Raw genomic sequence first — 19,429 nt, 5'->3', positions numbered from 1 at the left:
ACCCCACCAAAATGTAGCACCTCACATTTATCTAGATTAAACTCCATCTACCATTCCTCAGCCCATCTGATCAAGGTCTGCTGTACTCTGAGGTAACCTTCTTCACTGTCCACTCCACCACCAATTTTAGTGTCATCTGCAAACTTCCAAATCATTTACATAAATGACAAAAAACAGCAGACCCAACACCCATCCTTGTGGCACACCGCAGATCAGGCCTCCAGTCCAAAAAGCAACTCACCGCCAACACCCTCTATCTCCCACCTTCGAATCAATTTTGCATCGAAATGGCTAGCTCTCCCTGTATTCCATGTGATCTAATCTTGTTAACCAGTCTACTAGGAGGGACCTTGTTGAACATCTTACTGAAGTCCACAATGACAACATCCATCACTCTGCCCTCATCAATCCTCTTTGTCACTTCTTCAAAAAACTCAAATCAAGTTACTCAGACACGATTCCTCATGAACAAAGCCATGTTGACTATCCCTAATCAGTACTTGCTTTTCAAAAGACATGTAAATCCTGTCCATCAGAATCCCCTCTAACAACGTGCCCACTGATGTCAGTCTCACCTGTCTACAGTTCCCTAGCTTTTCCTTACCATCTTACTTAAATAATGGTACATGAACCAACCTCCAGTCTTCTGGCGCCTCACCCGTGGCTAGTGATAATACAAATATCTCAGCAATCACTTCCTTAGCTTCCACAAAGTTCTAGGTCAAGGGGATTTATACACCTTTATGCATTTTAAGACATCCAGCACCTCCTTCTCTGCAATATGGACATTTTTCAAGATGTCGCTATTTATTTCCTCATGTTGTCTAGCTTCCATATTCTATTCCCAGTAAACACTGAGATTTAAAAAAAGGAAACCGCACACATTCCTCCAGATACATGTCTAACCAAGCTCCTATAATAATGAACTAAGACAATGTCATATTATCAGTGCACCTCTACCAGTTCTTTCTTCTTTTCTGTCTTTACGATGCATCAAATATCATTGAATATTCCTTTCCCAGTCCTTGTCACTGTGCAGCCACATCTCTGTATTAGAAATTTCATAACTAATTATCTTTACTTGTTCCTTTACATCAGCTATCTTGTTGTGAATAAAGTTTGCATTCAGGTAGAGTGCCGTTAACATAGTCACCCTAAACCTTAACATAGTCTTTTGATATCATTCGGCATTCAAGGCAAATTCATTGCTTGGCTTCTTGTTTACTTCTGTCTTTTAATCTCCAACTGCTTTTCTACTTCCTGTTACCAACTTAACTTTCTTCCAATTTGGTTTACATCACAGGTTCCCATGATACGCACAACTTATAATGTAGTTGGGGTTTTCCCATAACTTGGCAGATATGGCATGCTCTGTAATATCCTTGCGGAATTGCAGCCAGTAAAAACGCTGGCTGATGCAGACTTGGATTTTGTATATACTGACATGCCCAGCCTTCAGAATTTTATGAGCTAGTCATAATATTTCATCATGCCTCATTAGTTCTGTCTTAGCTTCAGTGTGAGCTAGTATTTTTAGCACTGAGTCAACTTGATGGCTTCAATCAAAGAAGTTGGTGATTTATCAAATTTTGTTGTCTTATGGACTCTGGCGAAAGTTTCAGATAACCAAATTTCAGGGTCTTTTGTTTACAGAGCTGTCAGTGTCTATTGCCTGAGCTTCTTTGGTTAGAGACAAAACCAGGTTCTTTCTCCTGCAAGTGTTTGGTTAACTTGACCTCAGTGAGCTCCTCGGAGACCACCAGGTATAGTAATACCTTAGATCCAGATTGATCATTATCAAGAAGTAGATTTGAAAAGTCAATTTAACCAGACTTTCTTGAGTTAATTGTGATAAAGGTGTCTTCTGGTCCATAAGTTAATTTTAGAGTTTGGATTTTAAAAAAAGAACAAAGATGCTTACCTTTGTGAATGAGTTTTAAAAAGAATAACTTGGTCAGATAATCCTTTCTGAATAATGACCCAATCCAAACAGTAACCCAATCCAGTATGTGGTAATGGTCAAGGAACCCTGGAATTTGAATGCGAATTTATTTTACTGTGGCAGTTATGACAGGTGGGGTAAGCACTGAAGGCCATTAGGCTATTGTTTGGTTCAGTATAATAAAGGATTTATATTGATTTTAGAAAACCCAGAGAGTGAAAACTTTTAGACGGTTTAGAGGAGACCTGACTGGGTCCAGAAGCAAATGTGGATTATCTTCTAAGAAGAACTTTAGAACAGTTCAGGGAAAGCACAACGACCTCAGTAGAAAGGTTTTCCCTGCACAACTTCCAGATGAGGGCCTTTTGGTTAGAAAAATGCAAATTATTCAAAGCTTAGAACACTTAAGCTTTCTGTTTTGTGAATATTCATTAAAAAAAATCACAGTTCACAGGAAAGAACTGGGGAGAATCAGTTAAGTCGACTTTAGATTTGATGTAGAAGGGTAATTTCTCCAGATTTGAGAGTCTGTAATGGATAGTTTTGGGAAACAGGATAAAACTGTGCTCTGCTATATGTTTAAAATACAGTCTCAAACTGTGTTTTATATCTAGATAGATGTTTGTTTTTGTTTTTTTTTGTGCAATAAACTTCTATTGTTAAAAAAAAAACTCTCCTGCCTTGTCTGACTTTTTTCATTCATTCAAGGAATGTGGATGTTGCTAGCTTGGCCAGCTTGCCCATCTCTGATTGCCCAGAGGGTAGTTAAGACTCAACCACATTGCCCCGGTTCTGGACTTACATGTAGGTCAGACCAGGTAAGGACAGCAGATTTCCTTCCAGAAGACGTTTCAGCAAATGAGCTCCACATTCACTAAAATTAAAAAAAAGCTATGATCTGTCAAGCCAGATTTAATTCTAGGATCTGATTTGTTTAGTACTATCATCAGCTGGGATCATAACATGACAAAAGGATAGGTTTATTATTAAATGTAAGGAGAAATAATAACAAAACACATAAATATTATAATTGAGAGATGAGTACAAGAAAATTTTAAATATAGGATCAGTCTCTGAGTCCTGTGGAAAGTAGACAATGAGATGCTATGGCTGTTATGTTGACTGATACAGCCCCCTCCCATTTATCTCTCAGCTCTGTGGGACCATGAATCTCATTCATTTCGAGCTTATTTTTGAAAAATTGATTCTCCTGTTCCTTGGATGCTGCCTGACCTGCTGTGCTTTTCCAGCACCACACTTTTTGACTCTGCTCTTCAGCATCTGGAGTCCTCACTTTCTCCTTGATAACACCAACACTCATGTTTATCAGCAGTTAATTTCAAGACACTTGGCTTCTGGATCAGCTGAAAGGTATTTGCCCTGTTACTTTTGATGGTTGTTTCCCTTGTTTCAAACAAGAATGGGTAAAAGACTAACCATTGGTTTTACCTGCAGCGTAGGGATGCCTTGGGATTTTCATAGCTGTCACCCTTCTAGAACCCCTTTCCACCATTAACTTACACAAAAAGGGAATGAAACTGGATTTAAACTCTGTTCTTGCGTATTCTTGAAAGGGGAAAATGTGAACGTGTCTACAGTTTGGGTCAAAGCCTTTCACCAATTCAAGTGATTTCACTTGAATTTCCCGAAGAAGGGCTTATGCCCGAAACGTCGATTCTCCTGCTCCTTGGATGCTGCCTGACCTGCTGCGCTTTTCCAGCAACACATTTTCAGCTCTGATCTCCAGCATCTGCAGTCCTCACTTTCTCCTCCAAGTGATTTCACTGGTTACATTCCCTGAGACCACAGGAATTATTTTACCAACCATCAAGGAAGAATTGTATTGTTGCAGCATTATTTATATTTCCTTGCTCCATCTCCAAACTCCACCTTCTTCAGTAACACACATGTCCTGAGTTTGCCCTCCCAAGTGTGCTTGCATTCTTTTCATTATATGTCGACAACTGCATACAGTACTCTAAAAGGTAATCTAACTGTTGTTAAAATTTGGTTTAACACAACCTTCCTACTTTTCAAATCCTTCTCTCTAGCTTGGCTTACTTTTTCAAAAATGGGATCGAAAACTTCTTTAATTTGTGATCAAAGCATTGGTGGCAAGGCTACTTTTAGTTGTCCATTCAAATCAGAGGGATTTGAAGAGGTAACCCCTGCTATGAGTCTGCAGTCACAGTAGGTTCAATGTGTAATGATGGCGGGTTCCTTCTCTAAAGGACATTAGAAAACTAGGTGGGTTTTTAACAATAATTGATGATGAGTACATAGTTACTATTACTGAATTTAGCTTTCATTTCCCGAATTTATCAATTTAATTTATGCAATTGTTTTTGAATGGAGCAGACTCAATGGACCAAAGTATATTCTTCTGCGCTGTAGACCTCTATGACTCCATGAACAGCTGCTGTGGTAGGATTTGAACCCATGCACCCAGAACATTAGCCTGGGCTAGTCCAATGACAATTCCACTTTGTCACTATCACTCCAAAGTTTGCTTTTCAGTAGCTGCTTTTCAATATAACTTGGAATATATGTGGGTTGCCCTCTTGGCTAAGGTAAAAGATTCTATGGACACCATTACAAAAGAAAGGGGAGTCCTTAGCCAGAATTTATCTCTCAATCACAGTCACCAAAGATAGATTATCTAAACACTATCTCAAGTGTTTCACAAATTGGCTGCTGCATTTTCCACTGTACAAAAATTACTATGCTTCCAATGTACTTAATTGGCTGCAACGAACTTTGCAACACATTGAGTTTGTGAAAGGAAGCATATTAATACATATTTTTCTGCCAAGGTGTTTCACTTGACATCGAGCCAAATCCAAAGCTTTAAAACTTACAAGATTTTTTTCTGACATTCTGCCAGACCACATTAATTTGCATAGTTTTTTTTCTATTTTTGAAGTCCATGATTGAATAAAGTTTGGAAAAATTGGATGCAATTTTCCACTTTCATTTGGATCAAAGGATCTTGTGTGAAATTGAAGGATAAGGCAGCCTAGTGTTTATGGCACAATGATCAATAGCTCACCTCCTGCCATAACAAATTAGAAAACTGATTCTAACAAATCTGGTACTTTGTGGCAACAAATATCAGGTAAAATGATAAAAATTGCTGCATTAATTTCAAAAAAACTTGCCTTGTCTGGTCTCCAGGCAACTGCCAATAGATTCAATGTTATAGCATGAGCAAATTAAGTAAAATAGTGCTAACCATAGAAAGAAAACAAATTAATGTGTTATACAACAGAAAATAATCCAAATAATATGGATTCTGTAGCATTTTTGATATTCATGATGATCCTCTGATAATCTGATATCTCAACCTGTCAAAAATCTAATAATCAGGGGTTAGCAAAAGAAAATGAATAGCTCTAACTTGACAAGCAAATTGAAAGCAACATATACACAAAATGCATCACCATGCCAAATGAAAAGAAAATCTGAACATCAAACAATCACTGTGCTTCAATTTCTTTTTTCTATCTTTTGAGAAATCCAAAATTGAGATGAGCAGAAAATTTTTGATGCAAATGCTATGGATTTTCAGAATCTCTCCCATAGAGGGCTCTGAATGTTCAATTATTGAATATATTTAAAAGAATTAACAGATTTATGGACACTAAGGGAATGAAACAATATGGGTAAAATGAGGGGATGGGTATTGAAGTAACGGGTCATCACTGATTAGCAGGGCAAGGCTGAATGGTCTAATTTTGCCCCTAACTTACGTATTCTTATATTCTGTCCTTATATTTGTGGTAACCACTAGAAATGGTCTGTGAATTAACAAAAAAGGAGCAAGAGTAGGCTGTTCAGCCTCTCTATCCTGCTCCACCATTTAATAAGATCATGGCTGATCTAGCTGTAGCTCTAATTTACGTTCCCACCTATTCAGCTCTTAACCTTTTACCTTCTTGCTTGCCATCAATCTATCCACCTCTATTCTAAAATTATGAAAAGATTCTGCCTCTATCACCTTTTCAGGAAGCCAGTTCCAAAGGCTCTTGGCCTTTAGTTCTAGATTATGTCACATGGCAAACATCTTCCCCCCCACCTCCCCCCCCCCAGCCAACCTATCAATAACCACTAGGGTCTTACATGTTTTAATCAAGTTGTCTGTTAGAATTCCAAACTCCAGCAAATAGAAACCTAACCTATCCAACCTTCCTCATAATCCACTCATTCTCGGCCATAGTCCGGTAATTTTCCAAATAAATTCTAATATATTTACATCCTTCCTTCAATAGGGTGATCAATACTGTACACAGTACTTCAGATATGGGTCTCACCAGCGCCTTGTATAATTGAAGCACAATCTTCCTACTTTCGTATTCAATTTCATAATAAATTATAACACCCTATTAGCTTTCCTAATTACTTGGTGTACCTGCTCACTAACCTTCTGTGATTCGCACACTAGGAACCCAGATTATTATGAACCTGAAAACTCTGCAATCTTTCACCATTTGAATAATTTGCTTCTTTGTCATTCTTCCTGCAATATGAACAATTTCACATTTCTGCATGCTGTACTACATTTGTCAAATCTTTGCCTATTTACTTAGAAGTATATTTTTGTAGCCTCTTATATCCTCTTCACAACTTATCTTACAACTTACCTATCTTTGTGTCATCAGCAAACTGAGCATTCATACCATCTCTTCCTTCATTCACTTGATTTGATTTATTGCCATTTTATGAAGTTGATGGCATGTACTGTACCTTTAAAAGAGAGTGAATGTTGTTTTGCACTGAGAGCTTACAAGAGCAGTCTCAGAGTGTACTGGAAAATTGAAAACATGTAACATTTGGCTGTGAAATAGATATCTGAATTGGTTGCTATTTTGACAATTCAAGTTTAATCAATCAGCTTAAATTATGCCCTGGGATACTAAAACCCAATCGAGTTTGAATTTATTGTTTTACCAACATTGAACCAATGACACTATCCAATGTCAGGGATATAAAAAAAGGCAAGCATTTTGAAAATCAGACAGCATAACTGTCATTGAGAGAGACCCAAGACATTGAAACACTCTCTACCAAAGGTACCTTCTCATAGGGCAGCAAGGTGGCTCAGTGGTTAGCACAGCTGCCTCACACCGCAGGGACCCGGTTCAATTCCCACCTCGGGCAGCTATCTGTGTGGAGATTGCACATTCTCCCCATGTCTGCGTGAGTTTCCTCCCACAGTACAAAAAATGTGCAGGTTAGGCGAATTGGCCATCTAAATTGTCGATAGTGTTAAGTGCATTAGTCAGGGGGAAATGTAGGAGAACAGGTCTGGGTGGGTTGCTCTTTGGAGGGTCAGTGTGGACTTGTTGGGCCCCAAGGGTTGGTTTCCACACTATAGGGAATCGAAACTAGTCATATGACACATCCTCACAGTAAAAAGAAAGATGACCCAGGGAGGTCTTCAACCATAAGACAGATAGCAAAGACAATAGCTGCTGTATGGTGTTGAAATTAAGTTGATGTAATTTTAATAAGTGTTTTATAAGTATGTTGTTATAGAGTAGGAGGCAGGTAATAAACAGTTAAGAGAAAGCGGGGGCTTAGAGTTATGAATAGAAGTTGTTTAATGTTTACTATTAGAGTTAAAGAATAAACTGATATTATTGTCTTTAAATAGTGGAATTTGGGAGTTCACTGTCACTCATATTTTAACAGATTACAAGGTGAGGTGAGCTTTTCTGGATATTTGGTTTCATTAACAGAAGGGTTCACCGTCGTATAGTAACACTAAGTACAGGTACACAAACCTTTATCCAAAACCCTTGGGACCAGCTGGTTTTTGGAATTCTGGGTTTTTCAGATTTTGGAATAAGTGACAATTTTATGGTGAAATTTTAAAAAATCTTATCGAACAGCAGACAGACCTATGAGTACTATGGGCCCTGATACAGAATTGACACCTGCCAGTGCTGGGCCATGCCCTCAGTGTGACACGGGTCGAATGGGTGTGGAGTTGGATTAACTGTTTGCATGCCAAACAACCTTGTTAATGAGAAAAAAACTTCACAAGAAAAACTTCGGATTCCAGATAAAGGATTGTCTACCTGTACAGTGAAAAGTTTTGTTTGTGTCCAATACAGGCAAATCATAGTAAACAAGACATACAGATAATAGGGTGAAAATAAAACTTGGACAGAGTAAGGCATACAGGTTACAGGATGCGCACTAAACAAGATAAACATTAACAAGATCAGCATTATTTGAAGTTAGAGAGTCCATTCATCAGTTTAATAATGGCAGGGAAGAAGCTGTTCTTGAACCTGCTGGTGCAGGTGTTCAAGATTCTGTATCTTCTGCCTGACAGAAGAGGTTGTAGGAGAGCATGACTGGGGTGGGATGGGTCTTTGATTAATTTGGCAGCCTTTCTGCAGCAACAAGATGTATAAATGGAGTCCATGAATGGGAGGTTGGCTTCCGTAATGGTTTGAGCTGTATACACAACCTATCGTAGTTTCTTATGGCCCTGGGCAAAGCAGTTGCCATATCAGGTTGTTATGTGCTCAGACAGTATGACTTCTATGAAACATCTGTATACGTTGATGAGGGACATGCCAAATTTCCTGAGCTGCCTCAGGAAGAGGTGTTGTTGTGTCTTCTTGACTGTCGCCTCTATGTGGGAAGTCCAGGACAAGTTGTCAGTTATTGTCACTTCGAAGAACTTGATGCTCTTAACCCTCTTAACTTCCGTTCTGTTGATGTAAATGGGGACATATTCTCCTTTCTTTCTGAAGTCAATGATCAGTTCTTTAGTTTTGCCGACATTGAGAAGAGGTTGTTATCGCTGCACCATTCACCAAGCCCTCTAACTCCTTTCTGTATCCTGACTCATCATTGTTTGATATTTGTCCCACCATGGTGGTGTCGTCAGCAAACTAGCAGATTGCGGTTGTTCAGAATTTGACAAAGCAGTCATGGATGTACAGGGAGTACAGAAGGGGGCTGAGAATGTATTCTTTGGGATACCTCCAGTGTTGAGTGTTATCGTGGAGGTGCTGCAGTTGTCTACTTTCACTGATTGCAGTCTATGTTTTAGGAAGCTAAGGATCCAGTTGCAGAGAGCAGAGCTGAGACCTAGGTCTCGGAGTTTTGAGATGTGTCTGGGAGGATAATGTTGTAGAAGGTGGAGCTAAGCAGGAGTCAATAAGCAGGTGTCTGACATAGGTGTTCTTGTTGTCCAAATGGTCCATGTTGAATGCCCAATTATCTTGAACTCATTTAAGTGCCCGGCTATAACTATTTTAATAACAACTTTTAGCAATTTTTCTATTACAGATTTTAAGCAAACTGGGATATAATTTTTTTGTTTTCTTTACTGTTTGAATAAAGGAGTTACATTTGCTTATCTGCCAAACTAATGTGACCATTCCTGAACCTAACACATTCAGAAATGTAAAGTTGATTTCCAGGGTAGGCCACTGCTGCATTCGGCCGGGGTGGGGGGGGGGGGGGAAGAGGGGGAAACAAAATGCAACATCAAAAAGTATATGTTTTGAGATAACTTCCTTTAACACTCCTATCCAGATAATTGCAATCAACCTGTTCTGATGTGTGATGGCACACCTTTGGAGCAGGTGGGACTTGAACCAAGCATTCTATCTCTGAGGCAGGGTCATTAACACTGCAGCACCTTAACCTTCACATTAGCCAATGATTCATGCAAACAACTGGTGTCTCCATTTCCAATACTGAATGAATAAATAGAGGAACTCTCGTTGTGCAGGGGACTGGGTTCAGGTCTCACCTGCTCCAGAGGTACGTAATAAGATCTCTGGACAGCTTGATTTGAGAGTCATACCCTATTTTTGACTGGGAAAGCTGGGCTCCCTGATGATAGACATGTTGGTCAATCTGAGCGGGCACTGGCGGCAGCGCAAGGTGGCAATATGATGACATCTCCCGGAATATGTGTCGAGAGTGTGATGCTGAAAAAACACAACAGGTCAGGCAGCATCCGAGGAGCCGGAGGATCGACGTTTCGGGCAACAGCCCTTCATCAGGAAGGAGGCTCCCGGATTATGTCCAGTCAGAGTTATAGCAATATCATTAAGCCAGCCGACAACTTTTGTTTCCGTCAGATTTCTCATTAATTTTTCTCCAAAACAAACGGTTTAAAAGTGAGCCAGTCAGGACGTCGTTTTGCTCGAAGATCGGTTAGTCGCAAACGGCGAAGGCAGAAGAACGGCCTCGAACGACAGGATCCTGACCAGCCGAGCTGATGACAGGTCGACGCAACCACACTTCTGGGACGATGGAGTTCCGGAGCTCCCACCAATCGGATGGTCAAGGAGGCGGGCTCAGGGAGCGGGAGGATTGCCGGCGTCTCCAGCTGCCGTTTTGGAGGAGGGTTGGGGGGGGGGGCGGGGAGAGCGGTGGAGAGAGAGGGGCGCGTGCTGTGACGTCAGGCGAGCTGGACGAGTGGCAGGGCGCGGGGCGAGCATGGCGGTTTGAAAGTCTAACTGTCGTAACTGCCTTTCCAATCGTCGCACGTTGAAAAGGCGTCACCGCAGCAATGGAGCCGTCGGCGCCCAAAAGGTACCGACAACCCCTTTGGAGACGTCGAGGGGGCGGTGTGTGGGGGGTGGAGGCGGGTCGTACGATGCATGAAATGTAATGGTTGTTTACAGGAAGAAGAAAATTTTAGAGATTTTCTTCTCCTCACACACTCTCAGTTTATATTTGTGCACGTTGTTCTTGAATCAGTCCAAAAAAGCATTAAAGTTCCACTGTTTTGTTTAATGTTGCTTGCTGCTTTCCAAATAGAAGTGACTATCATTTTAGACTTGTTTATAAAATTGATTTTTTTTATCTGGATGAAGTGGTGTCGAGGGGGAGTTTTAAAAAAAATGAATACTTCTGAGGAAATCTAATTCAGGGAGACTATGTTCCCGATTTCTGGCACCGGAGTTCTCTTTTGATTTCACTTTCCGTCGGGTGTAACTTGAAGATGGAGTTGTGCTTCGCAGTACCTTGTTTTAGTTCAGCTTGCCAAAATGTCACAGATCACTTCATGGCTAATCATGCACTTTTGAAGATTTGTCATTGGCACTATTTTCTTTCCAGGGAAGTCCCAGAAATTAAAAATCTGATACAAATGATTAGAACCTTCCCTTGGTGATGTTCGTTGAGGAAAGGCTGTGAATTCAAGTTCTGCTTTAGGGCCTTTGGCACAGATGTTCCATGGCCAGATACTTGATGGAGCATTGCAGACTGGAGTTGCGCACCGGGTCCATGCAGAATCCCAGATTCTGCAGACTTTGTCAGAATTGTCCAAGAAATTGAAGGTTCTAATGGACAAAATTCCCTTGTAGTTGAACCCTCTGAAAAAAATCCATGAAAGGCAGAGAATTCAGGGTGTTCCTATTCAGTTAATAATTACTCAGGAAAAATTAGATAGAGTACAGCATGAAAACAGACCATTCAGTCCACCTCATTTAAACCAACCTAATCTAGTCCCGTCTGCCAGCACCCGGCCCATATCCCTCCAATTCCTGTCCAGATGCCTTTTAAATGTTGCAAATTGTACTAGCCTTCACCACTTCCTCTGGCAGATCGTTCCATACACGTATCACCCTCTCTGTGAAAAAGTTGCCCCTTGGGTCTCTCTCATATCTTTTCCCCTCTCACCCTAAACCTATACCCTCTAGTTCTGGACTCTCCCAACCCAGAGAAAAGACTTTGTTTATTTATCCAATCCATGCCCCTTATGATTTCATAAACCTCTATAAGATCACCCCTCAGCCTCTGACACTCAGGGAAAACAGACCCAGCCTATTCAGTCTCTCTTTATACTTCAAATCCTCCAATCCTTGTAAATCTTTTCTGAACCCTTTCCAGTTTCACAACATCTTTCTGAATTGCACGCAATATTCCATCAATGGCCTAACCAATGTCCTGTACAGCCGCAACATGACCTCCCAACTCCTGTACTCAATACTGTGACCAATAAAAGAAAGCATACCAAACGCCTTCTTCACTATCCTATCTACCTGGACATAGTTTAATTCCTGGGTAGTTATTAAGCTGACTATCCACCTAATAACTACCTCAGCAACATCCATGGGGAGAAATCAGAGTAACTGTGTAAAATCCAGTGACTTTTCATCAGAACTTGCTGAGTTTTGCCAGCAATTTCTATTTTAAAGAAAATGAGATTTTCCTGAACCCTAGCCAATGTTTATTTTTCAAACAATTTGTCACAAATCAGATTATCTGGACAACCACTTTAACTGCCAGGGCAAAATAGACTGAAGACCGAGTATAGATAAATTAGATTCCCTACAGTATGGAAACAGGCCTTTCGTCCCAACAAGTCCACACCGACCCTCTGAAGATACCCATTCCCCTTATTCTGTATTTACCCCTGCCTAATGCACGTCACACTAGCCAATTCACCTGACCTGCACATCTTTGGATTGTGGGAGGAAACCCACACAGACATGGGAAGAAAGTGGAAACTCCACACAGTCGCCTGAGGTAGGAATTGAACTCGTGTCCCTGGTGCTGTAAGGCGCCACTGTGCCACCCTCATGGTGGGATTGGTATAGTTTATTGTTTGTTGTTCGCTGTAGACATGGTGGACCAAAGGGCCTATTTCTGACTCTGTTTCCTGAATAATGCCACATTGTTTTTTGTTAGAATGCTATGTGTAAATTGGCTGCTTTGATTCCAACATTAAAACACTTCAAAAGTACCTAATTGGCTGTAAAGTGTTGTGATACCCTCATACTTTGAAAGTTGCTGTAGATGTGCAAGCCTTTTTTTTCCTTTTTCTGATGAAGTTTAGCTGGAACATCTATAGATGTTGTCCACTTTTCATATGAGATCTTTTGTGTCTATTTCTCCTCGCAGATGGGACCAGCACATCATCTGAAAATGACACCTCCAGCTGTGCACCAGTCCTTAAGTACTGTGCATAAGAACATAGGGCGTAAGAGCAGAAGTAGACAAAGTGAACTTTAAAACCTATTTCATTATTCAGTGCAATCTAGTCTGATAGATTAGGTTGGGATATCTGGTCAGCATGGATGATTTGGACTGAAGGGTCTCTTTCCGTGCTGTACATCTCTATGACCTTCTGGCTTAGTTTCACTTGCCAGCCTCTTCCCTTTCTCTCTTGATTTCCTATTAAACATTGAGATATTCAATTTATGTCTACAACTTCCTCAGGTAGGAAATTGCAAGGAACACAACCTGTGATTGTAATCCTCAACCTTTAATCTTCAGGCTGTGCTGCTGTGACCTAGATTCCCCAAAAGACCTCTTTGTGCTTACTCTGCCAAGCTCCTGCAAAATCTAGCATGTTTCCAGGAGGTCACTTCTCATTCTTCTGAAAGTCCAGATTGTCCCAAGTTATTCAGCCTCCAGTCAGAGAACAGCTTTCCCAATCCAGGATTTCACCTAGATGAATCTTTGTATTACCTCCAAGGCAAATACAGGTAGTTCTTCTGTAATGCAATGGTTGCGTTCTTGTGCAAACCCGTATTATAGAAAAATTGTGCTTTAGAAATTGAGCTTAGTGTTGGCAATGTAATCATGTTACAGCCAACACGTTTTAAAAGTTTGTACTTTAGAGACAGTGTCCTCAGTTCATTAATTGCATTACAGCAAATTCGTATTAACAAAATGTGTGTTATAGTAGAATGACCAGTATATTTTTTGGGTATGGAGATTAAAACTGTACTGTGCTTTGTGTGGTCTTGCCAAAGTTCTACATAGTACAATTGTAATAAGACTTCCTTAAGCAATTGCCTTCCTAATTGCTGATGTATCTGCATCCACTGTGTTACTTGTACAAGGGTATCCAAGTATCTTTGAACGTCAACATTTAGCAGTCTCATGCACATTAAAAAATAATCTACTTTTTTACTTTGACCAAAATGAATAACATTAAACTTTGCCACGTAACATTCCAGCTGCCGTTTGTCCAGTCAATCTGTTGACATCTTTTTGCAGCCCGTTTTGGTCCTCGTGACAACTTGTATTAACACCTAGTTTTCTGTCATAAATAAATTTGGGTATTAAGTCCCCACTTAAAATTGAGGTTGTTTTCCAAAAAATCATGACTGAAAATGACTGATGCCCATAGAAGCAAATGTTCAAACTATAGTTAGGTTTCTTTTAATTAAAAGAAAAACAAATACAAAACATTGTTCAATTTGTACATTGCTGAATAAAATAAATTATAAAATAGTTTAAAAAGGGAACAAAAATTGCTACTAACATATACACCTCCTTGCTGGTGATTTCTGTTTCCTGCTCCCTAATCCTGTTTGTAGTAGACTCTCCTTTTCCTCAACCCTCTGAGTTGTGGCCCCTCTCCATTTCCAAACTACATTGTTGTCACTTTTCCCTACTGTCCAACCTACCCTCTTGTCACTATCTCGTGGACTTGCGTTCTTGTTCAAGATTCAGATTAAATTTGAAGCTCCAGTGTTGTGGGATTGCAAGTTCCAATGATTCAGGAGTTAGACTGTAAGACTTCGAGGCAGAAATTAGGCCATTCAGCCCATCGAGTCTGCTCTGCAATTCAATCATGGCTAATAAGTTCCTCAACCCCATTCTCCTTTCTCCCATAAACCTTTGATCCTCCGATACTCAAGAACCTATCTTAAATATACTCAACGCCCTGACCTCCATGACCTTCTGTGGCAATGAATTCCCTAGAGTCACCACTCTTTGGCTGAAGAACTTTCTCCTTATCTCCGTTCTAAAAGGTTTTCCCTTTACTCTAAGACTGTGCCCAAAGTTTCTGGTCTCTCCTAGCAATGGAAACATCTTCTCAGCATCTATTCTGTCCAGGCCATTCAGTATGTTTCACTTAGATCCCCCTCTCCCCCCCCATCCTTCTGAGCTCTATTGAATATAGATCCAAAGTCCACAAACATTCCTCATATGTTAAGCTTTTCATTCCTGGGGCCATTCTTGTGAACCTGCTCTGAACACACTCCAATGCCAGTACATCCTACCTGAGATATGGGGCCCAAAACTTTGCACAATACTCAAAATATGGTCTGACCAGTGCCTTATAGAGCCTCAGAAGTTCATCCCTGCTTTTATATTCAAGTCCTCTCAAAATAACTGCCATCATTGCATTTGTCTTCCTAACTACTGAACCTGCAAGTTTACCTTGAGGGAATCCTGGACTAGAACTCTCATGTCTCTTTGCACATCAGACTTCTGAATTTTCTCCCCCTTTAGAAAATAGTCTATGCCTCCTATTCTTCCTACCTTACACTTTCCCAGGTTGTACTCCACCTGCCACTTCTTTGCCTACTTTCCATGGTCATCATTACACTCCTAATCTTTTACTCCAGACTTTTAATTGAACCCAGAATACAACATCTGATGGCAGGATTCAAACCCAGAACATTACCTGGATCTATGCATTAATAGTCTCGCAATAATACCACTGAGCCATCGCCTTCCCTAATCTAAGTACTCCTTAAATGTTACAAGGGTTTCTGCACTCCTGCAGGGAGTGCATTCCAGATTATCATCTCCCTGTGGAATTACCTTCTATGTATGCCCCCAGTCTTTGATCCCTCCACCAAGGGGAAATGTTCCTCCTTGTCTATCCTATCTGTCTCTCATAATTTTATGCATTGCAAATGTGTCCCCAGTCTCCTGCTGTAAGGAAACAACTCCAGTCTATCCAATCTCTCTCTTCATAAGTAAAATTCTCCAACCCAGACAACATCATGGTAAATCTCCTGGGCACCTTTGCCAGTGCAAACATGCCCATCATATGATGGGGATTCCAGAACTGCACTCAATAGTCTAGCTGTAGCCTGTACAGTTCCAGAATAACCACCCTGCTCTTAAACTCTGTGCATCGAATATCCCAAATACTTTAACCACTTTATCTATCTGCTCCACTTGGGGGTGGCATGGTGGCACAGCCTCACAGCGCCAGAGACCCGGGTTCAATTCCCGCCTCAGGCAACTGTCTGTGTGGAGTTTGCACATTCTCCCCATGTCTGTGTGGGTTTCCTCCGGGTGCTCCAGTTTCCTCCCACAGTCCAAAGATGTGCAGCTTAGGTGAATTGAGCGTGCTAAACTGCCCGTAGTGTTAGGTGAAGGGGTAAATGTAGGGAAATGGGTCTGGGTGGGTTGCTCTTCGTAGGGTCGGTGTGGACTTGTTGGGCCGAAGGGCCTGTTTCCACACTGTAAGTAATCTAATCTAATCTAAAAATTCAGCTTTGACATCGTTGCTCTGACTGAGATCCACAGAGCTGGAGAAGGGCAACTAAAGGAAGAGCAAGGTCAGTATACTTTTTTCTGGAAAGGACTTGATCCTGAACACCCAAGGATCCATGGAGTAGGTTTTGCCATCTGAAGCTTCAGAAGCTGACAGAGTAACTACTGGGAATCAATGAATGTTTCATGACTGCAAATTCAGCTCGTCAAGAATCAACATGCCACCATCATGAACACCTATGCTCCAACTCTGGTTGCTGAAAATGAAGTAAAGTAGAACTTCTATGTCCAACTTGACGATGTCCTTTCCTCTGTTCCCAAACAATGTCAAGATCATTGGGATACTTCAGTGCTAGACTTGGGAAAAATCATAGACTCTGGACTGGAATAGTGGGCAAAGAAACAGTTGGCAAGGTTAATGCCAATGGAACACTCCTCCTCACCAAATGTGCTGGACACAATATGGTGATTACAAACACTCTTTTGCCAGAAAAACAGGCATAAAGTCTCCTGGCAGAATCCACACTCCAAATACTGGCACCTCATCGTATGATCTCGGGCCCAACAAGATGTACTGATATCAAGAACTGTTACTGGTGCTGACAAGTGCTGGACGAGCCATCGACTCATCTCATTCACCATGAGAATGAAGATTCGGCCCAAAAGGAAACACCAAAATCAGAACGCTATCAAGAAATTCAATGTTGACATCAGCCATGTACAGAAGTTCCAACAAAATCTTCAAGAATAACTGCCTCAACAAATCCCACTATCCATAGAAGAATACTGGAATCAATTTAAGAATGCTGTCATCACATCCTGCAAATAAAAATTGGATTCACGACGAAAACCATCAGGATTGGTTCCATAACAACAAACTACTCCAACAATTTATTATTGATGAAAAGGGAAAAGCTGTTATCACCTTACAAAATGACCAACAATCGGCTACCAAAAGGAAACCCTATCAGGAATGCAAGGCTGCAGTCTGGACGAGCACCTGAAACCTAAAAAACCAATGGTGGAGGAAGAAAGCTCAGGAAATCCAATAATCTTTAAATGCCAATTACAGTCAAGGCTTCTTCAATGCAACTAAAGCACCAACATTTCTGCCACCTCCAAAAGGACCCCACCACCAGGTATATAGTTCCCTCCCACCCCTTTCCGCAAAGACCATTCCCTCCGTCCTCCACCCCCCCCCCCCCCCCCAACAACCAACCCTCCCCTCCTGGAACCTTCTCCTGCCACTGCCGGAATTGCAAAACCTGCACCCACACCACCTCCTCACCTCCATCCAAGGCCCCAAAGGAGCCTTCCACATCCGTCAGAGTTTCATCTGCATATCCACCAATGGCATTTATTGTAATTTATTATATCTGTTGCTCCCAATGCGGTCTCCTCTACATTGGGGAGACTGGATGCCTTCTTACAGAGCGCTTTAGGGACCATCTCCAGGACACCCGCACCAATCAACCCCACCGTCCCGTGACCCAACATTTCAACTCCATTCTGCTGAGGATGTGCAGGTCCTGGGCCTCCTCCACCGCCACTCCCTCACCACCCGACGCCTGGAGGAAGAACGCTTCATCTTCTGCCTCAGAACACTTCAACCCCAGGGCATCAATGTGGACTTCACCAGTTTCCTCATTTCCCCTCCCCCCACCTTACCCCAGTTCCAACCTTCCAGCTAAGCACCATCCTCAGGACCGGTCCTACCTGCCAATCTTCATTCCCACGTATCCGCTCCACCCTCCTCTCTGACCTATCACCTTCATCCCCACCCCCATCCACCTATTGTATTCTTTGCTACCTTCTCCCCAGCCCCCCCCCCCCCCCACCCCCCCCCCCCACCCCCCATTTATCTCTCCACCCTGAAGGCTCCCTGCCTTCAGTCCTGCTGAAGGACTTTTGCCCGAAACGTCGATCTTCCTGCTCCTCGGATGCTGCCAGACCTGCTGTGCTTTTCTAGCACCACTCTAATCTAAAGCTATTTTTGGCCCACCCACGCATGGTTAAGCCCCTATCAAAAACTAAGATGGTTCAACCATCCTGAAGAGCAATGCTGACATCAATTCTAGATGGAGGCAGCACTTTGAAGATCTTTTAATCCAAACTGCCCCATTTGACAGGAATGTGATCAATAACATTCCAAACAGCCCATTGACGACTCCCCTTGCAAAAATACCAACACTTGAAGAAGTCAGGGAAGGCATCAAAACTTTGAAAAACAACAAGTGTGCTCTATTTCATAGAATACCAGCTGAGGTCTACAAAATTGGAGGTAAGCTGCTACATTACCAACCGCACCAACGTCTCATCAAGATCTGGATAAATGAAGAAATACCAGCAGACTTCAGAGACTCAGCAATCGTTACCATCTACAAAAGGAAAGACGATCGATCTGAATGCAGAAACTGTCATGGAATTTCCATGTTAGCAGCAGCAGGAAAGTTCCTCACCTGTGCCATGGACAACCGGCTCAAGCCTTTAGCCGAGAAGATCCTTCTGGGGAGACCAGCCATTTTTAGATCGTCATGTGTAACAATCGACATGATCTTCAGTATGCAACAACTACAAGAAAAATGTCATGAACAACTTCAACCTTTGTATATGGCACTCATCGACCTCACCAAAGCCTTTGACTTGGTATCAAGGGAACTCCTGTGGGATGTCCTATCCAGCTATGGATGCTCTGAAAAGTGCATTTGAATCATGAGACTCCTCCACGATGACATGCTTGCCACATTTATGGTCAGCAACAGTAACTGTGAACTTTTTCAAGTCAGGTCAGGAGTAAAACAGGGTTGCGTGATTGCCCCAAGTTTGTTCACCATCTTTAATGCGACAATCATCCACATCACCAAGGGTGACCGACTCCCAGAAATTGAAATTGTCTACAGAACAGATGGCAGACTTTTCAATCTTGCCCATCTTAAGTCCAAAAACAAGACATCAATGAGTTCCCTCGTTGAGTTCCAATATGCAGATGACAACAGTGTTGCAGCTCTCTTAGAAAGCCAACTACAACAGATTCTGACTGCCTTCAACCATGCTTACATGGAACTTGGACTTACCATCACTTCTAAGAAGACTTAGATCATCTATCAACTGTCACCAACTGAGACAAATTGGATAGAACCATCAGTTCAACTTGACAAAACAACCCTGGAAAACGTGGACCACTTTCTGTTTCTTGGAAGTCACTTCTCCTCCAATGTCAGAGGAAGTCAGGACTGCAGATGTTGGAGATCAGAG

General features: G+C 41.7%; 1 protein-coding gene across 3 annotated transcripts in view; it reads left to right on the top strand.

The window, feature by feature from the left end:
* The first annotated feature begins 10,341 nt into the window (after window positions 1-10,341).
* stk3 (serine/threonine kinase 3 (STE20 homolog, yeast)) overlaps window positions 10,342-19,429 on the top strand; it is a 423,830-nt gene continuing 414,742 nt past the window's right edge. For 2 of the 3 annotated variants that reach the window (XM_072569765.1, XM_072569763.1), the window contains exon 1: window positions 10,343-10,510. In XM_072569765.1, the coding sequence (XP_072425866.1) occupies window positions 10,488-10,510 (23 nt within the window). In that variant the 5' untranslated portion in view covers window positions 10,343-10,487. Of the gene's footprint in view, window positions 10,511-19,429 lie in introns of all 3 variants that reach the window. The other variant, XM_072569764.1, reaches the window with a different exon arrangement.

The sequence above is a fragment of the Chiloscyllium punctatum genome, chromosome 5 (genome assembly GCF_047496795.1).
Source record: "Chiloscyllium punctatum isolate Juve2018m chromosome 5, sChiPun1.3, whole genome shotgun sequence".
In the NCBI taxonomy this organism is placed as follows: Eukaryota; Metazoa; Chordata; class Chondrichthyes; order Orectolobiformes; family Hemiscylliidae; genus Chiloscyllium; species Chiloscyllium punctatum.
Note: the sequence above shows the minus strand (reverse complement) of the source record. Positions and strands in the feature narration are given on the sequence as shown.